The sequence below is a fragment of the Phasianus colchicus genome, chromosome 2, assembly GCF_987193195.1.
Source record: "Phasianus colchicus chromosome 2, bPhaCol1.hap1.1, whole genome shotgun sequence".
Classification (NCBI taxonomy): Eukaryota; Metazoa; Chordata; class Aves; order Galliformes; family Phasianidae; genus Phasianus; species Phasianus colchicus.
The window spans coordinates 67,614,241-67,633,180 of NC_143437.1; the positions used below are offsets into that span (position 1 = coordinate 67,614,241).

Genomic DNA, 18,940 nt, shown 5'->3' on the forward strand with positions numbered 1-18,940 from the left:
TCACATTTAAACCTGCTTTTTTTTTTAATATTATATGTGATATTTTCAAGGTTACTTTTGACAGTTGAAACTTCCTTATTTAAACCACTTTATGCATGTATACATGGGGAGAAAAAGAGAGAATGGCTTGTACTATTACTTGATTTGAAAAGTCACTAATAGTTATCTATCCTGTATCAAACACAGGCATTTAATAATCATTTTTGCCATTATTTATTCCATTTAATTCTCCAAACTGACTCCTTTTCTGCAGTTGTTTGCAGGTTAAGCTGCCATCAGTGATCTCTACTTATTGATAGAATATACTGTTATTCTTTTCTTAATCTCACCTTAATACTGTTTCCTTTAGAAAAAGGCACACACCTACACACAGGTGTTTTATAACAATTTGTCTTTCTTTCAGTTCCTGTTACAGCTTTGAGCTAAGTCACCACAGCTTTTGCTATGCAACTGCTCTATAATAAAAGCAGATGTGAATTAACTGGCTTATCAGCTGAAAGTAGCATTGTGATGCTCTTAAAGAAGTGCAGGAGATGGCGTATAAGGCTCCCCTGCTTCAGTACTGGAGAACAGCTTAACTGTGCTGGAGGTAGAAGATGAGGTTTGTCCCCACGTTACTCACTGAGCACAAAGCTGAGTTGTTCTGAGTCTTAAGTACATCATGAGGGTCCAGTTAGCTTCTTCCAGCATCACTGGGAAGTTACTGCTCTCACACAATTGAGAATCACCTCTTGGAGTAGAGTTTAAAGAACATTACAGCTATGAATGTTTGCTGCTAATATGGTAAACTAGCAAGTATGCATACAGGTCAGACTTCTAATGTGATTATTCCATATTAAGAAAGTTTGAATGACTATTTTTTCTTCTTGTTCAAGCATGAAAAGGATCTCAACTTTAACTTACTATTTAAAATCATCTTCATTTTGGTTTGGTGTTTTGAGTTGTTTTGATTTTAACAATAGAAAAAGACTGATACAACTGTCACTTTCTAAATCATTGCTGAGAGTACTAAGTTCTTTTCCTCAAATGTGTGAAACACTTATTTGAATGTTCAGACGACGCTACTTGCTTTTCTAACTATAGAATGGATTTTCTTCTTATAAGAGTTACAGTTGTGACATGTCCAGTGTCATTTCCATAGTTTAAAACAAAAAAAAGTGGGAGGTGGGAGGAAGGCTTCTAAAGGCTTCTAAAATTGCTTTACTGAATTATGTATTTGTCATTATATTCTACATTTTGACTTGTATGATTTCATATTTTGAATCCTTCATATGAAGTTGGAAAACTTAGTGTGACTGTGCAATTTGGACATTGAATGTAAGGAAAGGAAAGGGAGAAGGAAAGGAAAAAGCCCTCTCGAGTTTTTTATTTCATGCAGTTGACTTCAGCTGGGAAACATGATTTCAGTGCTCTGGCTGATCATCTCTTACATACTCATAAATATTATGAGTTCAGTAATGAAGAACTAGTAGTAGTTAATTAGTGAAAAATTCTCCTTTTTTGCTTTTGCACACTCAAACAATAATCAACTTTGTTTTTTGTGAACATCAGTTTCAAAATTGGTGTCACGTCCCTCTCTTCTGTGTTTCTTCATTTAAAATAAAAGTGGCCATTAGTTACATCCATGCTCAGTAAGCTCAGTAACCTGTAGCTCACCTCAGTGTAGTAGTTTGACCTGTACATGCACACAGCCAATTAGAGTACACATTGTGCCACACAAATTTGTATTTCTTTTTTGTTCTTTGCTGTGATGTCTTTATTTCTGTACCACCAGAGTCAGTATTTTGCACATTTGCTGTCTTTTTTTTTTTCACAACATCAGTGTTTCCTCTCATCTCTATTCAGTTGCTAGAATTACTTTAACATTTCTAATCAAATCCAGAGCCTTGCTTCTCTTTGAGTCTCTGAAACATCTCTTTCATTTTGAAAAAGCTAAGGTCACCAAAACTAGATGCGAAACTTCATTTTTCCTATGAACTTCAGCATGCAATTTGCACAAAGTAAAAATGCTGTTCGTTTATTTAAATTCATAACAGTATGTACATAAAGACCTTTTGCTGTTTTGTCTGCTTAAGAATATTTCACCTTATTCACTGCAGATTTCAATTAAAATAATGAATTAAGGAAAAGATGAGAAATTGAGATCTATCCATTCAACGTGACTACTTAAAAGGCTGCTCAAGAACTTTTAAACTGTTCATTTGATGCATGTTATATTAAAATGATCTCTCTGAGCTTTTCCACTGACAAAAAAATCTTGATGGTGCTAGTAAATTTAGTTAGGGCTCTGAGAGAAAAACAGAAGTGAAATACTTTTCATTAATTTAATTAGCCCTGAGACTATCATGTCAATAAGGTCACTGTTCTGCAAAATTATTAGTACTTTTTTCTCCCAGCATATCAATCTTCTTATCAGAAGGACTTTGATATCAGAAAGACTCTTATTTTCTTGCATTATTATCTGAATGTTTCACTCTGATTTTTTTGCTGCCACACCGCATCCAGACAAATTATTGATCCATCATTATGTTGTTTGAAAGACTCTTACAGAGATGAAAAAGTAGTTGAAGCTCTACTTCAATGGTGTTTCTCAGATAACAACAATAAAAGTACTAATGTATGGCAGAAACAAAGCTTGTGTGTCATTGAAATGTGATTTCCTGTCATCCTCATTAGTACACTGAATTTCAGCAAAAATCTCAGGCTTCTTTGTCCATTGTAGAAATTATTTGCCACAGATAAGCTGTAATTCTACAAAAACAAATTGAGATCCTCAATGAATCACTTATTTATAATTTTGGTTAGAAATCTTCCACTGAAATCAAGACTTAGTGGTGCTAGGCATTATGCAGTCTTGTTAAGTGAGAGTAACAAAGGTACAAAAAGTAGCAGGAGTGATATTTTGCATCCAGATAGCATACCATGGAAAGGATTTGTTGTTTTTCTTAATGGAGCATTTGTAAAAGATAAGTCAAGTGAAAGAAGATATGGCAAAACAATATTTTTTTAATGTAGGCCTGCTCACTTGCTTTCTTGTGGAGTTCTTTCATCCAAACTGGCACAGGAAATATGGTACGTCAGCAGTGCTGTGATATACTTTGATAGTTTGTGTATAGAACCACCACAAGATTTTAACAGAGCTGATTTTATACTGGATTGGCAGTAATATGAGTCAGAAGTGGTAGATCCATTCATACGCTGCATGGCACTAATGTCTTGGCTTCACATATGGAAGGAAAGAACTAAAGAAGAAAAATGGGAAAGGTCAGATCTGGAAACAATGAGGTTTCTTGGTGGCAATAACAATAACACAGTGCCATCCAGCTGCACCAGCAAGGGCGTATGGCTCTGCTTGACCATCTCACTCCTGACTGCCATGGTCAACGCACTTGTCCTACTGTGGTGCTGTCTGCAGAGCAGTTTTACCATCTCACAACGTGAATGACAGTGCTCCCTCAGCTCTGATTAATTAAATGCCAGGGTATCGTTGTGAGAGGTGTCATGGGACTATAAGCAGTAGACTAGCTACTGTCCTGCTCCTGAAATGCAGCAAAGAACTAAAAACAGAATTGGTATTTGTAGATGGTAATGACCTCTGGTAGTTTTCTGTTAAAATCTCTCTTGTTTGCAGCCATTGCCATTAATTTATTTTGTTTTGTATATTAAAACAAGAGTTGTTAGTGAGTATACATATTCTTGATGTGTTAGCAATATTACATAAGCAGACAAAATCTCTCAGGAGAAGCAGCTTACTGCACTTTTGGAATTAACCAAACCTCAAAGTGGATGATGCTCACCTCATGGGACCCTGTAGGACTGGTCCCATGCCCTGCTGGGAGGTCATCTCACATGACTCCCTGTCCCTTATGGAGCAGTTGGCCCTTATTGCTTGTTGGCGTTCACTTTTATCCCTGAAATAAATATATCTTTTGTTAACATCCAAATTATTTGGTATGATGAGAGGGCATGGCTTCGAGTTGCACCGGGGGAAGTTCAGGTTGGATATTAGGAGCAACTTATTCTCAGAAAGAGTGGTGAGACACTGGAAGAGGCTGCCCAGGGAGGTAGTGGAGCTACTGTCCCTGGAGGCATTCAGTGAATGTGTAGATATGGTACACAGGGACATGGTTTAGTGGGCAGCATTGGTGGTAGGTGGATGGTTGGACTAGATGATCTTGCAGGTCTTTTCTAACCCTGATGATTCTATGATTCTGTGATTCTATGATCACTTGTTAGGTGGGGGATGCTGTTATGTTGTTATTTGCGGTAAATTTAGGAGGTTTTGTTTTCTGAGAGAGTCTGTGTGTTTGTTTCTTTTGAAATTAGATTTTGGCTGAACTAAAGAAAGGTAACAGTTATCTGAAGTACTCAAGCGTACATGCCATACCAAAAATCAGCTGTATCATTGTTTTTAATTGGTGGGTGTCTTCCATGGCTTTTTTAGGATGAGAATCCAACATAACTTTTGTTTCATTAAACCAAACAATATCACTTTTTTTTTTCTTTTTTTTTTTTCCATAAATATCATATTAATTACTTGTGTTTGCTAAGATGACAAATTAGTAATGGCTACATGTGTTACTGTGATCTGAGCATGTTACACTTTTGGGTTCATCGTACACCTATCATGGTTTAGATTTAAAAGCTATTAGGTCTTGTCAAGTTCACAGTGAAAGACCTGGAAAGGCATAAGAAAGAGGAGTTAGTATCTTCTCTAATAAGATAAAAAGTTTATACATTCTGTCAGACGCTCAAGATGGCTTGTAATAATTTGGCAGAGTGTCCTTCCGTAACTGCTTAACAGCTGGAGCAGAAGTGTTCCCTATACACAGGACATCTTTCCTAAGGGTGACTCATTCCAGATTTGTTCTCTTCCTAGAAAGGGATTTTCTGAGTTTGAAGTAGAAATGTCAGCTTTTTGTCAGATGAGTAAGGAAAATAAATCCTGTTTTACTAATGGCTGTTATGCTCTTCAAAGATGCATTTTTTTTACCTTTTATATTAAAAAAAAAAAAATTCTTTTTCAAATGGCATATTATTTTGCATATAACCAACAAAGACTGAAAAAATGTATTCAGTGATAGTATGAAGTGATGCACTTAAATGATTGTCTGGCTTAGATTGAGAAGGAAGAGCATGAATCTGTGTTTGGCCACAAGGACTGCAAGTGAGTGCTGAGACACCCCAAGGTACTTCAAAAATATAGGAAAAAAATCAAAAAATTGATCTACTAGCTGTAAAATAGGCTTCAAGGTGATGTTTCAGTAGTGTAATATAGTTCTTACTGAGCAAAGAGAGAACCGGTTTAGAAAAGCTAGTTCAGAGCACTGTAAACAATGCATTAGTCAGTCACTCAGCCACAAACAATTTACATTTTGTATTTGGGGGTTCTTATTTTGGTAAATAATGTATGTTTCAGAAATTTAGAATAGTTCAAGTTCAGTTCATATATGGTGTTTGAAGATTTCAGTATATAAGAAATTAAGTGAGGTGTTCAAGACCATTCAAACAAAAAATACATTTTTTTCTGTAGTTGCTTGTTATCTTGTCACTTAATCCTAAGTTTGATCATTACGAAAAAGAAAAAGGAATTCCTGTGTTCTTCTCCCTTTGCACATAAAATTTAGTTCTATCAAAATATTTACTACATATTCACAGTCTTTCCCTCCACAGAATGTATTGCTCCCTGTAGGTAGAACTGTCTAAAAAGAATCTTGTTTTTCCTTAGGCTGGGAAATAAGGTAAAGATATATCAGCACAGAAGAATTGAAGTTGTTCCTTTATACTTGAACACCTGCTGGTTTTTTGCCTTCGTTGATTCTTCAGTCTCCAAAATCCAGCAGTTCCTAGCTTGCCCTTTTGTCCTTTTGTTGCCCTCAGACATGCAGTCTTCTCCAGTAGGAGCCCAGAACAGTTGCTCTGGAAGGCAGATATGTAATTTGTGTGTTAAATTTTCTTTTCGCCTTCTAAGACAAGGAGACTAGAAAACAGTGCTCAGAACTCTGCTTTAGTCACAAAATGATATGGTAATTGAAGTTGGAAGGGAACTCTGGGGAACATCTGGTCCCTCGTTTTGCTCAAAGCAGAGCTAGTGTGAATTGATTAGCTCAGAGCCTTGTCTAACTGAGTTCTGCACACCTGCAAGAACTTGAGTTTTTACAACCTGCCTGAGAAACCTGTTGGATTGACTTTCCTCCCAGTGGAAAAAAAATTTCCTTGAGTCTCATCAGCATTTCCCATGCTGCTACCTGAGCCCAATGCTTCTCCTCCTTTCCCCATAAACCTTTGATCAGTGACTCCTTTGCGCTTGTCCTTGAGATGCTCGGGGCAGCAATTCCAGCCTTCTACTCCTAAGCCAAACCAAGCAGTTTGCAGCCTTTCCTTGCTAACACAGCCTGAGGAGTGGTTGATGATCTTTGCTGCAAGGGCACACTGTTTCAAGAAAAAATAGGTGCGTAGGTAACTGCGAAGGAAAAAGTATAGTTCAAACATGAGAGAAATGGGACCTATCAACCTGTTGGTTATTGATTTGAATCTAGTTGAAGATTCTGTTGTTGTGTTGCTTTTTTTTAGACTCATAGAGCAACCTTTCAGACAAAAAAACTTTGTGTTTCTGAGCTTCATGTGTACAATGCGAAACCACTACGCCTGGTAAACATCTGGATAGATTGAGGGAGGAAAAACAGTGTTGGTTTGTTGGGAGGGGTTATTGCTTCCCTTATGAATCTTAATTGGGCCGCGCTATTTTAAAACTATTCTTAAAGCTGAATTGAAACAAGAGTCCTTCTGTGAACTTTCACATGCTTGGCACCTTTAGAAAGAAGTAAGGCTTTACTGCCAGTGGTTGGAACAAAAGCCAAAAATTTAAAATGCAGTATTCCAGCATATCTTGCAGTTGAACTGGCAAAAAAAAAAAAAAAAAAAAAAAAAAAAAAGTCTAAGTAATCTATATTTTGACTTGTATTCTGCTTTAATTATTGAATGCTGCTCTGAAGTAGATGGTATTTTAATGATAGATGAAATTGTTCCTACAAGTGGAAATATGTTAGCACAAAATGAAGCCATGTAAGTAGAGACCAGAAGATGTGATCCCTTTGTTTAGAAGAAATTAACGAGGGAGCTTAATTGAAGTTTATAAAGTAATAAATTGAAAGAGTTTGTTTTTCTTTTCTATTAATTTGCCAAAAAAATTATCTGTTCCTATCTAAATGAAATAATAGAAGTAATATATCTAAACTGGATACGTGGATTTTTTAATGTACTTAATTTGTGAAGTTCATTACATGAAATCACTGAAGTTCAAAAATTGAGAGCAAGTGTGGAAGTGTAGCTCCAGTAAAACTAACAATGCAGCTAAAGACATAAATCAGTTGTTTTGTGTAAAGCAGGGCTACTGAAGCCTGGTTTCCTATGGAGTTACATCTTGAATTCCTTTAATAACTTTCTTGCTACAAGAAGCCCAATTTGTACTCGTGTTTTTTTTCCCCTTCCTTTTTAACAGCCGTGTCTGAGACAGAGGTAACATTCACTCTGATTAATCCAGGCTGGTTTGCCTCAATGTATGTATACTTCCTTGAATTGGCTGGCTGGTTCTGCAAGTGGAGCACAAAACAAAGTTGTTAAGGACTGTGAAATTGTTCATAGTATCAAGCTGAGGAAGGAGCCTGTCGTATAGGTAGAGATTTTTTTCATTTAGAGGTTCCTTGAACTTTGCCTGCAAACGTTCAATAGTAGATTGGTCTGATTTTTTTTTTCAATTGTTTTGTCTTCAAGGCACTGTAACTACAGGTTTGCACAAGACAAGCACATAAATAGGTTGTGTCCTTCTGTTAGTTTTTGAATTCTCCCTCATTCCAGATTTTAAAGATTTTTTAGAAGTTGATTTCTTTCCAGTTTATATCTCAGTATATACTTACATGAGCACTAATAGGTACTTTAAACATTTTTAGTGAGCTTTAACAAATCAGCCGAGTTAGCTTCAAGTGTGTGGGCTCTGCCATCTCTCAAACTTATGACTCAAGGAAGTAGAGAGAAAATACCTTTCCATGCTGTTCACGTACCTCCTCGCTCTCACCTATCCCCACCTTTGCTGCAGAGCTGTGCTGTACGGCTGAGTCCTGTTCATTAAAAGACGTGTTGAATTAACGATGCAGTGCAGTTTTGCCTCCAGGTTAGTTCTCCAAAGCACAGCACAGGAAGATTCTAACTGGAAAGGAAAATAAAATTTTTATGAACTGGGACCTGAACACTCAAGTGCTGTAATATGCTTTCAACTAATTTTGTCTTTAAATACGGATAATGAATCCGCTTCAGTTTGTATTAAGAAATATCATTCATTTTAACTAAATGCAAGTATCTATAAAATGGATGACTTTTACAGTTTGAACATGGCTTAGATATTTTTGACATGATTTAATTCTAGGTTGCTACAGTTATAGTGATGTGTTTGTAAATGAATTGGGGCATTGTGCTATGTGCTGGAGGGAAACATAATTTATAGAACCCTGCGTAATTAGTTAATGTAGACACCTGTGTTCAAGAAAAGCCTTTAAAAAAAAAAAACAAAAACAAAAAGCTGATACCGTGATGAAACTGAACAATGAAAGCCATGTGGGACATATTAAGGATGATGAAATGCTGTCATGGTTGAGGGATAATTGTCTGTATTATTTTGTGGGAAATTTAACCTGTCATTTACTCAAGTTTTTTAGGTACCAGATCTTTTCAGCAGCTTGCTGTGAATGTCACTGGGAATTTTACTTCCTCATCGGGTGTTTCACTGAACCATTCTCAGTTTGCCTGTCCTTTTTGAGAGGATGGCCTGGAAGGCCAACAATATCCTGGGCTGCATCAGAAGAGGGGTTGCCAGCAGGGTAAAGGAAGTGATTATCCCCCTCAGCTCTGACCTCCTGAAGCCCCATATGGAGTTCTGCATCCAGCCTTGGGGCAGCAGGACAAGAAAGATGCAGAGCTGTTGGAGCAGGTTCAGAGAAGAGCCACAAAGATACTCAGAGGGCTGGAGCATCCTTCCCTTGAAGAAAGGTTGAGGGAACTGGGATAGTTAAATTTGAAGAAATGAAGGCTTCAGGGAAACTTCACTGTGGCCTTCCGATACTTGAAGGGAACTTATAAGCAGGAGGAGGACTGACTTTTTACACAGTCTGATAGTGATAGGACAAGGGGGAATAGCTTCAAACTAAAAGAGTTTCTGGGAGGAAATTCTTTATGCAGGGGGCAGTGAGGCACTGGCCACAGGCTGCCCATAGAAGCTGTGGGTGCCCCATCCCTGGAGCTGTTCAAGGCCAGGTTGGATGGAGCCTGGGCAGCTGAACTGGGGCCCAGCTGGATGATCTGTAAGGTCCCCTCCAATCTAAGCTATTCTATCCAGACTTAGTTGAGTATGATAAAGTTGAATAAACCTGCTTTACTGTCAGAGTTTGCTTTTGTGCACTGTCAGAAATGTAATCATGCGGTGTATTAATAGAAATCTGTAGTACAGAAGGCAAAAGCTCCATGCATGCCATCCTTAATGAGCATTTATAAAATCCAGCTTCTCACTGCAGCAAACGGGAGAGCAAGTGTGCCAGTGCTACACAGCAGCTCTCAGACAGTGGCGTGGGTAGGAAATGCTTGTATGTTTTGAAGTCTTGTATTGCTCTGTGCCCGCTGGAGAGCTGGCCACCCTCAGTGATGGAGGAGTGGGCGATGTGTGTTAAATCACCTGCAGTTTTATTGTAGTCTGGAGCCAGAATAGAGCAGCTGTACACCTGAGACCATTCTGAGAGCTGTTTCTAATTGCTTTGGTGATTGCCTTTACCTCGGGAAAAGGTGGTGGAAGCACCGCCATCACAGCTAACCGTGCGCCGGCCCTGCCAGAGCAGTCTCTCCATGCCTGTGTTTCCCAACAGCTGCAAGAAGCGATCAAGGCTGGCAAAGGTGTGACTTCTGCCATCGACCTGTGCCGTTGCCATGGAAACCGCGCACTGGCAGCCCTGGAGAGCTTCCCTCCCTCAGAGGCCAGAGCCGCCCTGGCCAACATCGTCCACGCCGTGACCCGGTTCTCCTGAGGCCTTCGTGGGAGCTGCCTGGTGCCCGTCGGCAGGGACCCGCCTGGCCTCCCTCCATGACAGGCAAAATTCGGGAAAGGGGGAGAAAAAGGAAAAGAAAGGGGGGGGGGGGGGAACGGGGGGATAAAAAAAGGTCACACATCCACTTGTCGTGCCAGAAGCACACTTGAGGCTGCACCGGCAGAAATAATTAATGAGGCCCGTTTCCGTGACCTCAGCAAATGGACAGGAAATAAGTGCGTATTGATTGGGCACCGGCGGGGACGGCGCCAGGGCGGAGGCCGGTGGTTTTCCTGCCCAGGGAGGGCGTGTGGAGGGAGCGGGTGTCACACGAAACGCCCCCGGCCGCCACAGCCAGCGGGCACCCCATCTTCGACTGGAGGGCAGGGAATTAACAGGGGAAGGTCCTTTATCTGTCTGCACCCGTGGCTCCTCGCGCTCTTTTCATGTATTGAAATGTAAAGTTGCCCTGTGTCTAATGTTTTCCCTATCTGAGAAACTTGCCGAGAAAATGTGTCAAGCATGGTAAGTAGGAGCTTTAAGATATTTAATCAAATATTAATTTGGCTCTGCTGAGGGAAGTGGCTGCCTGGTTTTTGTACTGTGCATACAGAATATGCTTCTCTGGGTCAAAGAATTGAAGGAATTGAGGGAATACCCTTCTCTAAGATCGAGGAGTTTGTTTCTGCACAACCTTACACAGAATAATTTCCTGGAATTGCGATGCTTGTATTCGTTTCAGCCGAATAAATGTTAATTTGTAAGGCTAGATGTCAGCCTTGGGCAGAAAAGAACACAGAAATTCTGTGTGAAATTCTTCTGTGAGCAGAGTCTTTCGCGGCTCTGAACAAAATGGAAAAACATTGGAGAAGTTCTGAATCTCAGTGTTCTGAATTTTAAAGTCCAACTACAGAAAGCTTGAGGTGTATCAGGAGCTTGCAACGCGAGACTGTCTCTGTTTTGTTCATAGGAGATGATTTTTGTGGTTTGCATGCATGCAATCTGAGAACGTCGTTGACAAGAAGGCTGAGTTTACATAAATGATCTAGATTGAGACTCAGCTACCTTTCTTCCTTCTGTGGTGTAATTACAGCCCGATCTGGAGACAGCTAGCACAGCAAACAGATTTCATTACATCGTTCGCTCAAACACTAAGTGGAGTTATTTCTGTTAAATTCTCTCCTCCCTCCTTCTCCCCCTGCACTCCTCCCTGCTCTGTCACACAGCTTATTTATCATAGACCAGCGTGTTGCATTCCACCGAGTGCAAAATACAAATACAAACTGTATCCTCTAAAAATATACTGAAAATGTATCCTGCATAATGTACATAATATTCCATGTAATATATGTCTATATTATACTGTAAGACTGCATGTATAATAAGGACACTTGAGACAATCTTTGTACAGGAGCAGTGTCCAAAACTCAGGACTTGTTTTATTTTGGAGAATGTCTTCAGCATGAGACCACTTCTTGCTTGCACTTTGTTTTCCATGCCTGCCCTGGTATTGTCTGTCTTCCCAAGCTCAGGGCACTTCTGCCCGTGTTGGTGCTGCTGCTGCAGGAAGGCTGGAGGCTGCAGAAGAGCACACAGGTGATGGCAGTCATGGGCATCTGCATTAGAACTTCAGGGAACTTCATGGGTGCAAATGTACACTGGTTAGCTAATGTAGGCACCAGGCTTGAAAGTAAATATTTAAATTCAACCCCAGTTGTATTTCAGACAGCTTTTCTGAACCTGATTTTTACAGGTTACATATAGAAGAAGCTATACCTTGTCTTTATCTTACATCTATGCTAAGTGCTTCAAAATGATTAAAGGCTACAAGAAACTGGGGTCTGCTGGAGATATTCTGAGCCATCTTACCTCGGTTATATGAAGAAAAAAATCAAACATGCAAAACAACTGTGTACACCTGGTTTATTTTTTCATGAAGTACATCTTTTTTATTTGTACTTTTTACTAATAAAGGCAAATCAACAAAAATATTGAGAATGGTTTTGTATTTTTACCACCAGAAAGTTCTGTTTGCTCTTAAACTGTTCCTTAACAGTAATTTAAAAAGAAGTCAAAATGAGTTGTCCATACCACTGTTATTGGATAATTTTATATTCAATATATTTGTGTATAATTATTGAGAAAATTTTGTTGCCTTGGTTTATCCAGGTAAAACACAAGCAAAGAATTACACCCCTCTCTTAAACTGTGGGTTAATTCAGTTCCCCACACCATATGCAATTGCTGAGCAGTGGTGGAACCTTTAGATCATTCTGCTTTTATTCTCCTGGATTTCTTTCCCCACCTACTTCTATAAGGATGTCGGGGAGGGGAGGTCTGAGTTTTGGCTGCAGAAGGAATTTATAACATTTGCTTCAGCCATCCAGGTGGCAGAAGCTGTGTTGTCTTCAGCTGTCTTATAGTGCATGTATATATATAGTGAAATTATCATCTGTAAGAGTGAAAAAAAAAAAAAGAAAACTGTTTTCAGGGTCATCTGTTTTTGTTGTTTGTTTTTTTTTATTATTATTATTTTTTATTTTCTAATGACCAAGAGAATTATTAGAATGTACATTAATTAAAGAGATTGGGTTTTGATTTTGGTTTTTAGCAAAGCTGAGGACATATGCCATTTCCTTTCCATGCCCTTGCATTTCAGAAGGGCTTTGGCACAGAAAATCGCACCTAATGTTTATGTCTGCTTTTCTTAATTGCCACCAGTACACTGATCCAAAACACAAGTGACTCAACCAGAAGCACCTATCAGCTGCTCCTCTGAACTTCATCCCAGGATTTGTATTGCTGGACCATTCCACGGGTATGCAAAATACAGGACAAGGTCCCAATTGCTCATAAAACCAAACTGAATTCATCTGCAAAGAGCACAGCTGCAGTGGTTAGAATGGCTGTCTCATATGTGTCTAATGGAACTTCCAGCCTGGTTTTTCCAGCTTCACAATTGTGATAATGTTGTATAAGAAGGCTGTAAAATTCAACTTCTAATTGTTTGGAAAACAAAGTACATAGGAGCTTAGAAATGTTGGCTGGAAGAGGAGTGCTAAAGGTCATGTACTCAGATCTCCTGTTCACAGTGGGATTGTTGCCAACAACAAGACTCGGAAACTTCTTACAGGTTCCCCATGCAGCATGTCCCAGTGCTGCTCCACCTTCCTTGTGAAGGAGTTTCTGATGTCCTTCCTCACCACAGTTGGTAGTGATGGCTCATTACTTCTGCCACAACTAAGAAGAATTTGGCTCCCCTCTCTTTAATTCCCTACCCTGTACTTGTAGGCTGGTGGTGTTTGGTTGCCTGTTAGCCTGCTCTCAGTGGTCTAAACAACCCCAACTCTATCAACCCCTCCTGGTGGCCATCCTTGCAATGTCCTGAGCAGCAGGGACCAAAGCTATTTTCATATTATGCTTGTTGGGCTGCAAGCCCAAAACAGGCTGCTTCAGGAACAGCCTCTCTGGGGATGGTGGAGAGGAGAATAAAAACTTACTGTGATGCACTGGATGGAACTAGCTAGGATGGAGCTGATTTTCGTCGTTGCACTCTGTATGATGCTGTGTTCTAGATTTGTGACCACAGCAGTATCGGTAGTGGACTATTGGCTGAACAGAGCTTTCACAGCACCCAGGCTTTCTGTGCATCTCACACTGCCCCCACAGTGAGCAGGCTGGGGACAGGTGGACAGCTGACTGCAGCTCACCAAAGGGATAATCTGTGCCATGGAACGTTGCGCTCAGCAATAAAAGCTGGGCTGTCTTCCAGAGGAGCTGCTGCTTTGGGTCTGGTTAGGCATCAGTTGGCTGGGGTCATTGCTTCTGCATCACTTGTTTTTTTGTGGGTTTTTTTCCTCTCTTACTAAATTGTCTTTATCTCAACTCACAACTTTTCTTTCTTTTGCTTTTCTGATTCTCTGCCCCAGCTTGCTTGGGAAGTGGGAGGCGATGTGTGTGAATAAGCAGCTGCACAGTCTGCCACACTGCCCTCCAGGGTGAGCCCACAACAGTCCTTTCTGGTGCCCAACTCGGGGCAGAACAGAGGTAGCGACAGATTTGGATGGAGCATGTTAGAGGGAGAGCTACTGTTAAGCCTGTTGCTGGTCACAGTGTTTATTTACTTGTTCCCACCGCTGATTTATTTGTTTTCTTACCTACTCCATGCCAGGCTCCTTCTCTTGCTGTACATCAAATTTGAGAGCTTGTTAAAGGCTGTTCTTGCCTTTTGCGGTTTACTATGCTCTGCAGCACCTGCTTGTGCTTTGCCTGGGAGAGCTATGATAAAAGCACTGGCCTCGAGCCTAATCTGGTATTTGGGCCCTGCATTGCTGCTGTCCCAGTGCTTTGGGAACCATCTCGTGGAGACAACTAATAACTGCAGCTTTTCCCACTTTTCTGAGAGCCAGTTTGTAAAGGAGACAAAGAATGGCACCTTCTGCTTCTGTAGGGCAGATGCTTCTTCCCTTGCTTCAACAGCTTTCCAGTACCCTGAGTGTCCTGGGCTGCTCAGTGTGATTGCCTCAGAAATGTGATTCTGGCTTTTCCTAAGACTAACCAACTATTTAGGAATGTCTCAGAAAAACATACCTCGTGGCACTGTGGTCATGCATGTCAAGGTGCATGAGTGAATAAGAACAGGCACCAAGAGCAGTTTTCCCATCCAGCAATATAGGATTTCACCCCCAAACCCCAAAAGATGGGGCAGAGCATTTGAGGAAGCGGTGCTCTGGCTATGCCAGAGGGACACAACTCCTCAGACTATGCTGGGGCCTAGTCTGCACCTACTGACCACTACACAGTGCCTTCACGGTGAGACAGGGTCTCCAAGAGACCAATAGCTAAGCCAGAGACCCAACCTCAGCTCCCTCAGTCATTGCTACAGCCAAGTAAAGAAACAGTAGAAGCAGAAGTCAGCTCATTTAGCCTCTGGAGGCAGCTTCTCTAGTTGAGCATATGGGAAAAGTATCTCTTTTAGGAGGATCCTGTACACTACTGAGGTTAGTGGACCACTGCTGAGGAAGGTATCCAGTAACTGATGGAATTAGCCATGGTGGAGGTGGTCTGCCACGACCTGGACATCAACCAAGCACCCAAAGATCCAGATTAAGTCCAGTGCATGTGGGCCATGTGGCAGAAGTTTATGCTGAGCAAGCTGATATTATACACCAGCATCCTGGCTACAATGATCTGGATGATTTGCAGGCACCAGTGATGGACAGGTCAGTTGTTCAGCTCTTGCAATCAAAGGGAACCTCTCTTCTTCCTGACCCTATGTGCCAGCATCTTGGCTGTGGAGAGACTGTCCCAGCAGCTCCAGTAACTCAGAGATTGTCCTCAACCAAATAGGCCAGCATCTCAGTTGCTGAGAGCCAGCTTTCCTCTGCTCAAAGGAAAGTTCCATAGGTGCATCTGCATGACCAGAGGAGGACATGGGGAAGCGGGGTGATGAACTCACCTTGAACCTACAAGATCAGATACATGAACAGTGAGGAAAAATGGTAGCCAAAAAAAAGTCCATCCAGTAAATTTACCGTTCCAGTTGCTGATTCCTCAGGGAGAGAAGGAGAGCTGATGCCCAGTGAGGTTGTGAACGTCTCGTCCCTGGAATTATTCAAGGCCAGGCTGGGAGGGAAGATTTAGGTTGGATGTCAGGGGGAAGTTCTTTACAGAGAGAACGGTGAGGTGCTGGAACAGGCTGCCCAGAGAGGTTGTGGATGCCACATCCCTGGAGGTGTTCAAGGCCAGATTGGATGGGGCCCCTGGGCAGCCTGGTCTAGTATTAAATGGGGAGGTTGGTGGCCCTGCATGTGGCATGGTGGTTGGAGCTTCATGATTCTTGAGGTCCCTTCCAACCCTGGCCATTCTGTGGTTCTGTGGATGGGGCCGTGAGCAACCTGGCCTAGAGGGAGCTGGCCCTGCCTATAGCAGGGAGGGCTGGAACTAGATGACCTTAAAGATCGCCAAACCATTCTATGGTTCTAAATGATTCTATGGTAGTCCTGACCCTAATGAAGGGATTTCTGGTTTAAATTTACAAGACTCAGGTAATGAATACTCTGGCCAAGACTAGAGGGGCCCTGCCTCCAGTCAGGTGGATGAAAAGGCAAGTGGGCAGCATGGATTTGATGGCCTGATCAGCTGGCTGTGAAGCTCCTACTGTAACCCAAGATGTGCTTTGCCCTCTTGGCAACAGGGTGCACACATGACTTAGCATGCAATCGAATTGATTAAAATTGCTAAAGGATTGAAAAGGTTTTTTTTTTTACTCTCATGGAAGTATTGAGAGAGCATTCTGTGGAGTGGCTGGGGAATGCTTCTTGCCCCAGGTACGTTGTTCAGGTGTACCAGCTTGTGGTGTTCTGAGGTATAACCTATTGCTGAAATCTCTCCATTGCTGCTTCTCAGTCTCCCAGAGCAATTCAAAGGAAAGAAAATGTCCAATTCTGAAAATGATTTGTTTTCACAGTCTTTGCAATAAATTCTCTTTTTTTTTTTTCCCCTTTCAGAAACCAATCCCTAAAATGCACTAATCATTTATATAACCAGCATTCACACGTTTTTCTTCTGGGGTAAATCTGACCTGTTTTTCTAAAAATCATCATTAAGCTCAACTTTTGATAGCAAGTTGACAAATGCCATTAGAATTACCCGAGCCACAAAGCACAACACTTGCTGTAGGTTGTGAAGAGGAGGAGGGGGGTGATGAGCAAATAGATGTGGATGCCCTGCGCTTGGTGCTGCCCGCTCTGTCCCCATGTCCAGGTGCTGCCACTCGTGCACGGCCGTGCCCCTGCATCACCGGGTCCCTGTGCTGTGCCAGCTGAGGAGTGCTCTGGCTCCCCCGCGTGTAGGAGACTCACGCTCTGCAGCACTGCAAGCTGGCTTTCATTCCTCCCTATCTGCAGAATGGTTTTTTGCCAAGGTGCATCTCTGTGGAAAAAGAACCTTTTTTTCTCCAAAACAGAAACAGTGAGGTGACTCCTTACTGAATTGGGAAGGCAGCATCCCAGAGCGGGGTGCGAACCCCCTCACATGATGGGATCACTGGTCTGCCCAGGGGGGTCACATCACACGAGGACATGGCAAACAGTGACAGGTGTGCCCATGATAATTAAAGCAGCATTTCCCAGATTTATCTGGTTTCTATGGAATTTATTCGTACAGTTTAATTTGAGGGCTATATTCTCCTATATAGGATTACAAAGGGCAGTTGCAGTTCAGTAGTGATGTTATAAAAATCTTGCTCAAAAATATTTTCATTTTCCCTATTTTGCTTTGTCTTCCTCCCTTTCGTTCCTTCCCCAAGCTATCAAGGACTGAAAATACTCTTTGCTAGTAGAATAATGATCAGTTTCGTTGTAGTTTTCTAATTGTACACAGAAGTGAGCATTTTGCTTGCACCAAAGCCAGCGTCTTATAACCAGCCCCTTTTCTGCCTTTGACATTTACACCGAATTACTCGAATCAACGGCAGCGCTCATATTTTAGCAGTTATTAAATGTCAAATTACAAAAAGGAAATGTTATCTAGAAGTAATTAGTGGAATCTGAAACAACCGCCTGCAGATTAGATTACGTTATTAGTATTTTTTTTTTCCTCCACAAAAACATAAACACTGATTGTGAAAAGCCTTACTCTGCGGATGAGCGGGATGGGATGTTCGCTGTGTGAGCAGCTCCTCCAAAGCGGAGCACGATCAAGAGAGAGAAAGCCTTTTCCCCCCTTGGCCCATCCTGATGAAAGCTCTCCAAGTTGCACATTGTGCCGGAGCACTTCTTCATTCATCGCATGCGCCCGCTGAAAATTGTTTTCTGTTTGCGGCACTCGAGCTGTACTATTTATAACCCAGCCGAACAATGCAAACTGGAGGCAGTAAAAGGTGTGTGTTTCATATGCAAATCGCTAGCAATAATTTCCTACAATTACACTTAGTTGCTCGCATCGTTATTTTCAGCACCGACATAAAGAAAGTACAACAGAGCACTGGCAGGAGAACACTAAAGGAAAAATGCCTGCATTACTGAGACTTAGTTTAATAAAACAATGGCATTGCTTTTGTCAACCCGTGGAAGTGAAGCGTTAAAGTTTTATACCAATTTACAACAACTATGACTATCCCCTTTTCTGCTCAGGAGCTGTAAATGGCTTTTAGATGTCCATGCGCTGAGATAAGGTATCTTTGCAGGAAAATAAATGGAGTTCAAATATCAAGTGTTTCCTAAAGACCTGTGCTGCTACAAATAGTCACGCTACTAGTGACTGGGAGTATTTCTTACTTCAACTTTCATGGAAAGGAATGTCTTTTGATCACATTTTCTTGTAGTAATAGCCATTAAGCACATGGGATTTCTTCTGTTCTTGGAAGAGCAGGCCCCCGCACCTTCCATTTTTAAGAGGGAAAAGAAAAAAAGCAGCAGGTTAAATTTTCCAATTTCCAAGGCAGATTTATTTTCTGCTTGGTAAAAAGGGTTTGCAGAATCACAGAATCACCAAGGTTGGAAAAGACCTACAAGATCATCCGGTGCAACCATGAAATACCTTTCAAATACATGACTGTTCTCCAAGTCACTGTGGCAGTTTGGGTTGCAGTATCTAATAGCTGCAAACCAACAATGCACACAAACACACATCCAGAAGGAAAGGTTCCTGTCCACTGAACAGCTCTACCATAGCAGTGGGGGCAAAGAATGAAAAGGGAGATCTCGAGCTGCTGAAGTAAAAAGGGTTCCTTCTACAAAGACTTCTGAGACCTGAACGCTGCTCCTCTCACTTAAAAAAAAAAGAAGGCTTTGCTCAAAAAAAAAATTCCTCAGCAAATCAGACAGATGAGTTCTCAGTAAAACCCTGTTTTCTACATTGCTTGCCAAATT

The 18,940-nt window shown here is 41.3% G+C and overlaps 1 protein-coding gene and 1 long non-coding RNA gene across 4 annotated transcripts in view; one reads left to right on the top strand and one right to left on the bottom strand.

The window, feature by feature from the left end:
* PDSS2 (decaprenyl diphosphate synthase subunit 2) overlaps positions 1-12,056 on the top strand; it is a 113,883-nt gene extending 101,827 nt beyond the window's left edge. Inside the window, exons 8-9 of one of the 3 annotated variants that reach the window (XR_016464419.1) lie at positions 9,909-10,130; positions 11,038-12,056. Coding sequence is in view for 2 of the 3 variants with exons in the window: in XM_031611106.2 (XP_031466966.1) it covers positions 9,909-10,067 (159 nt within the window). In the remaining variant the exon portion in view is untranslated. The other 2 variants (XM_090135917.1, XM_031611106.2) reach the window with 2 other exon arrangements.
* LOC149919087 (uncharacterized) lies at positions 7,358-9,906 on the bottom strand. Its single transcript, XR_016464422.1, has 3 exons — positions 9,818-9,906; positions 8,061-8,206; positions 7,358-7,592 (listed from the first exon to the last, which is right to left on the bottom strand). It is a non-coding gene; the product is annotated as an uncharacterized LOC149919087 (long non-coding RNA).
* Positions 12,057-18,940: the final 6,884 nt, after the last annotated feature.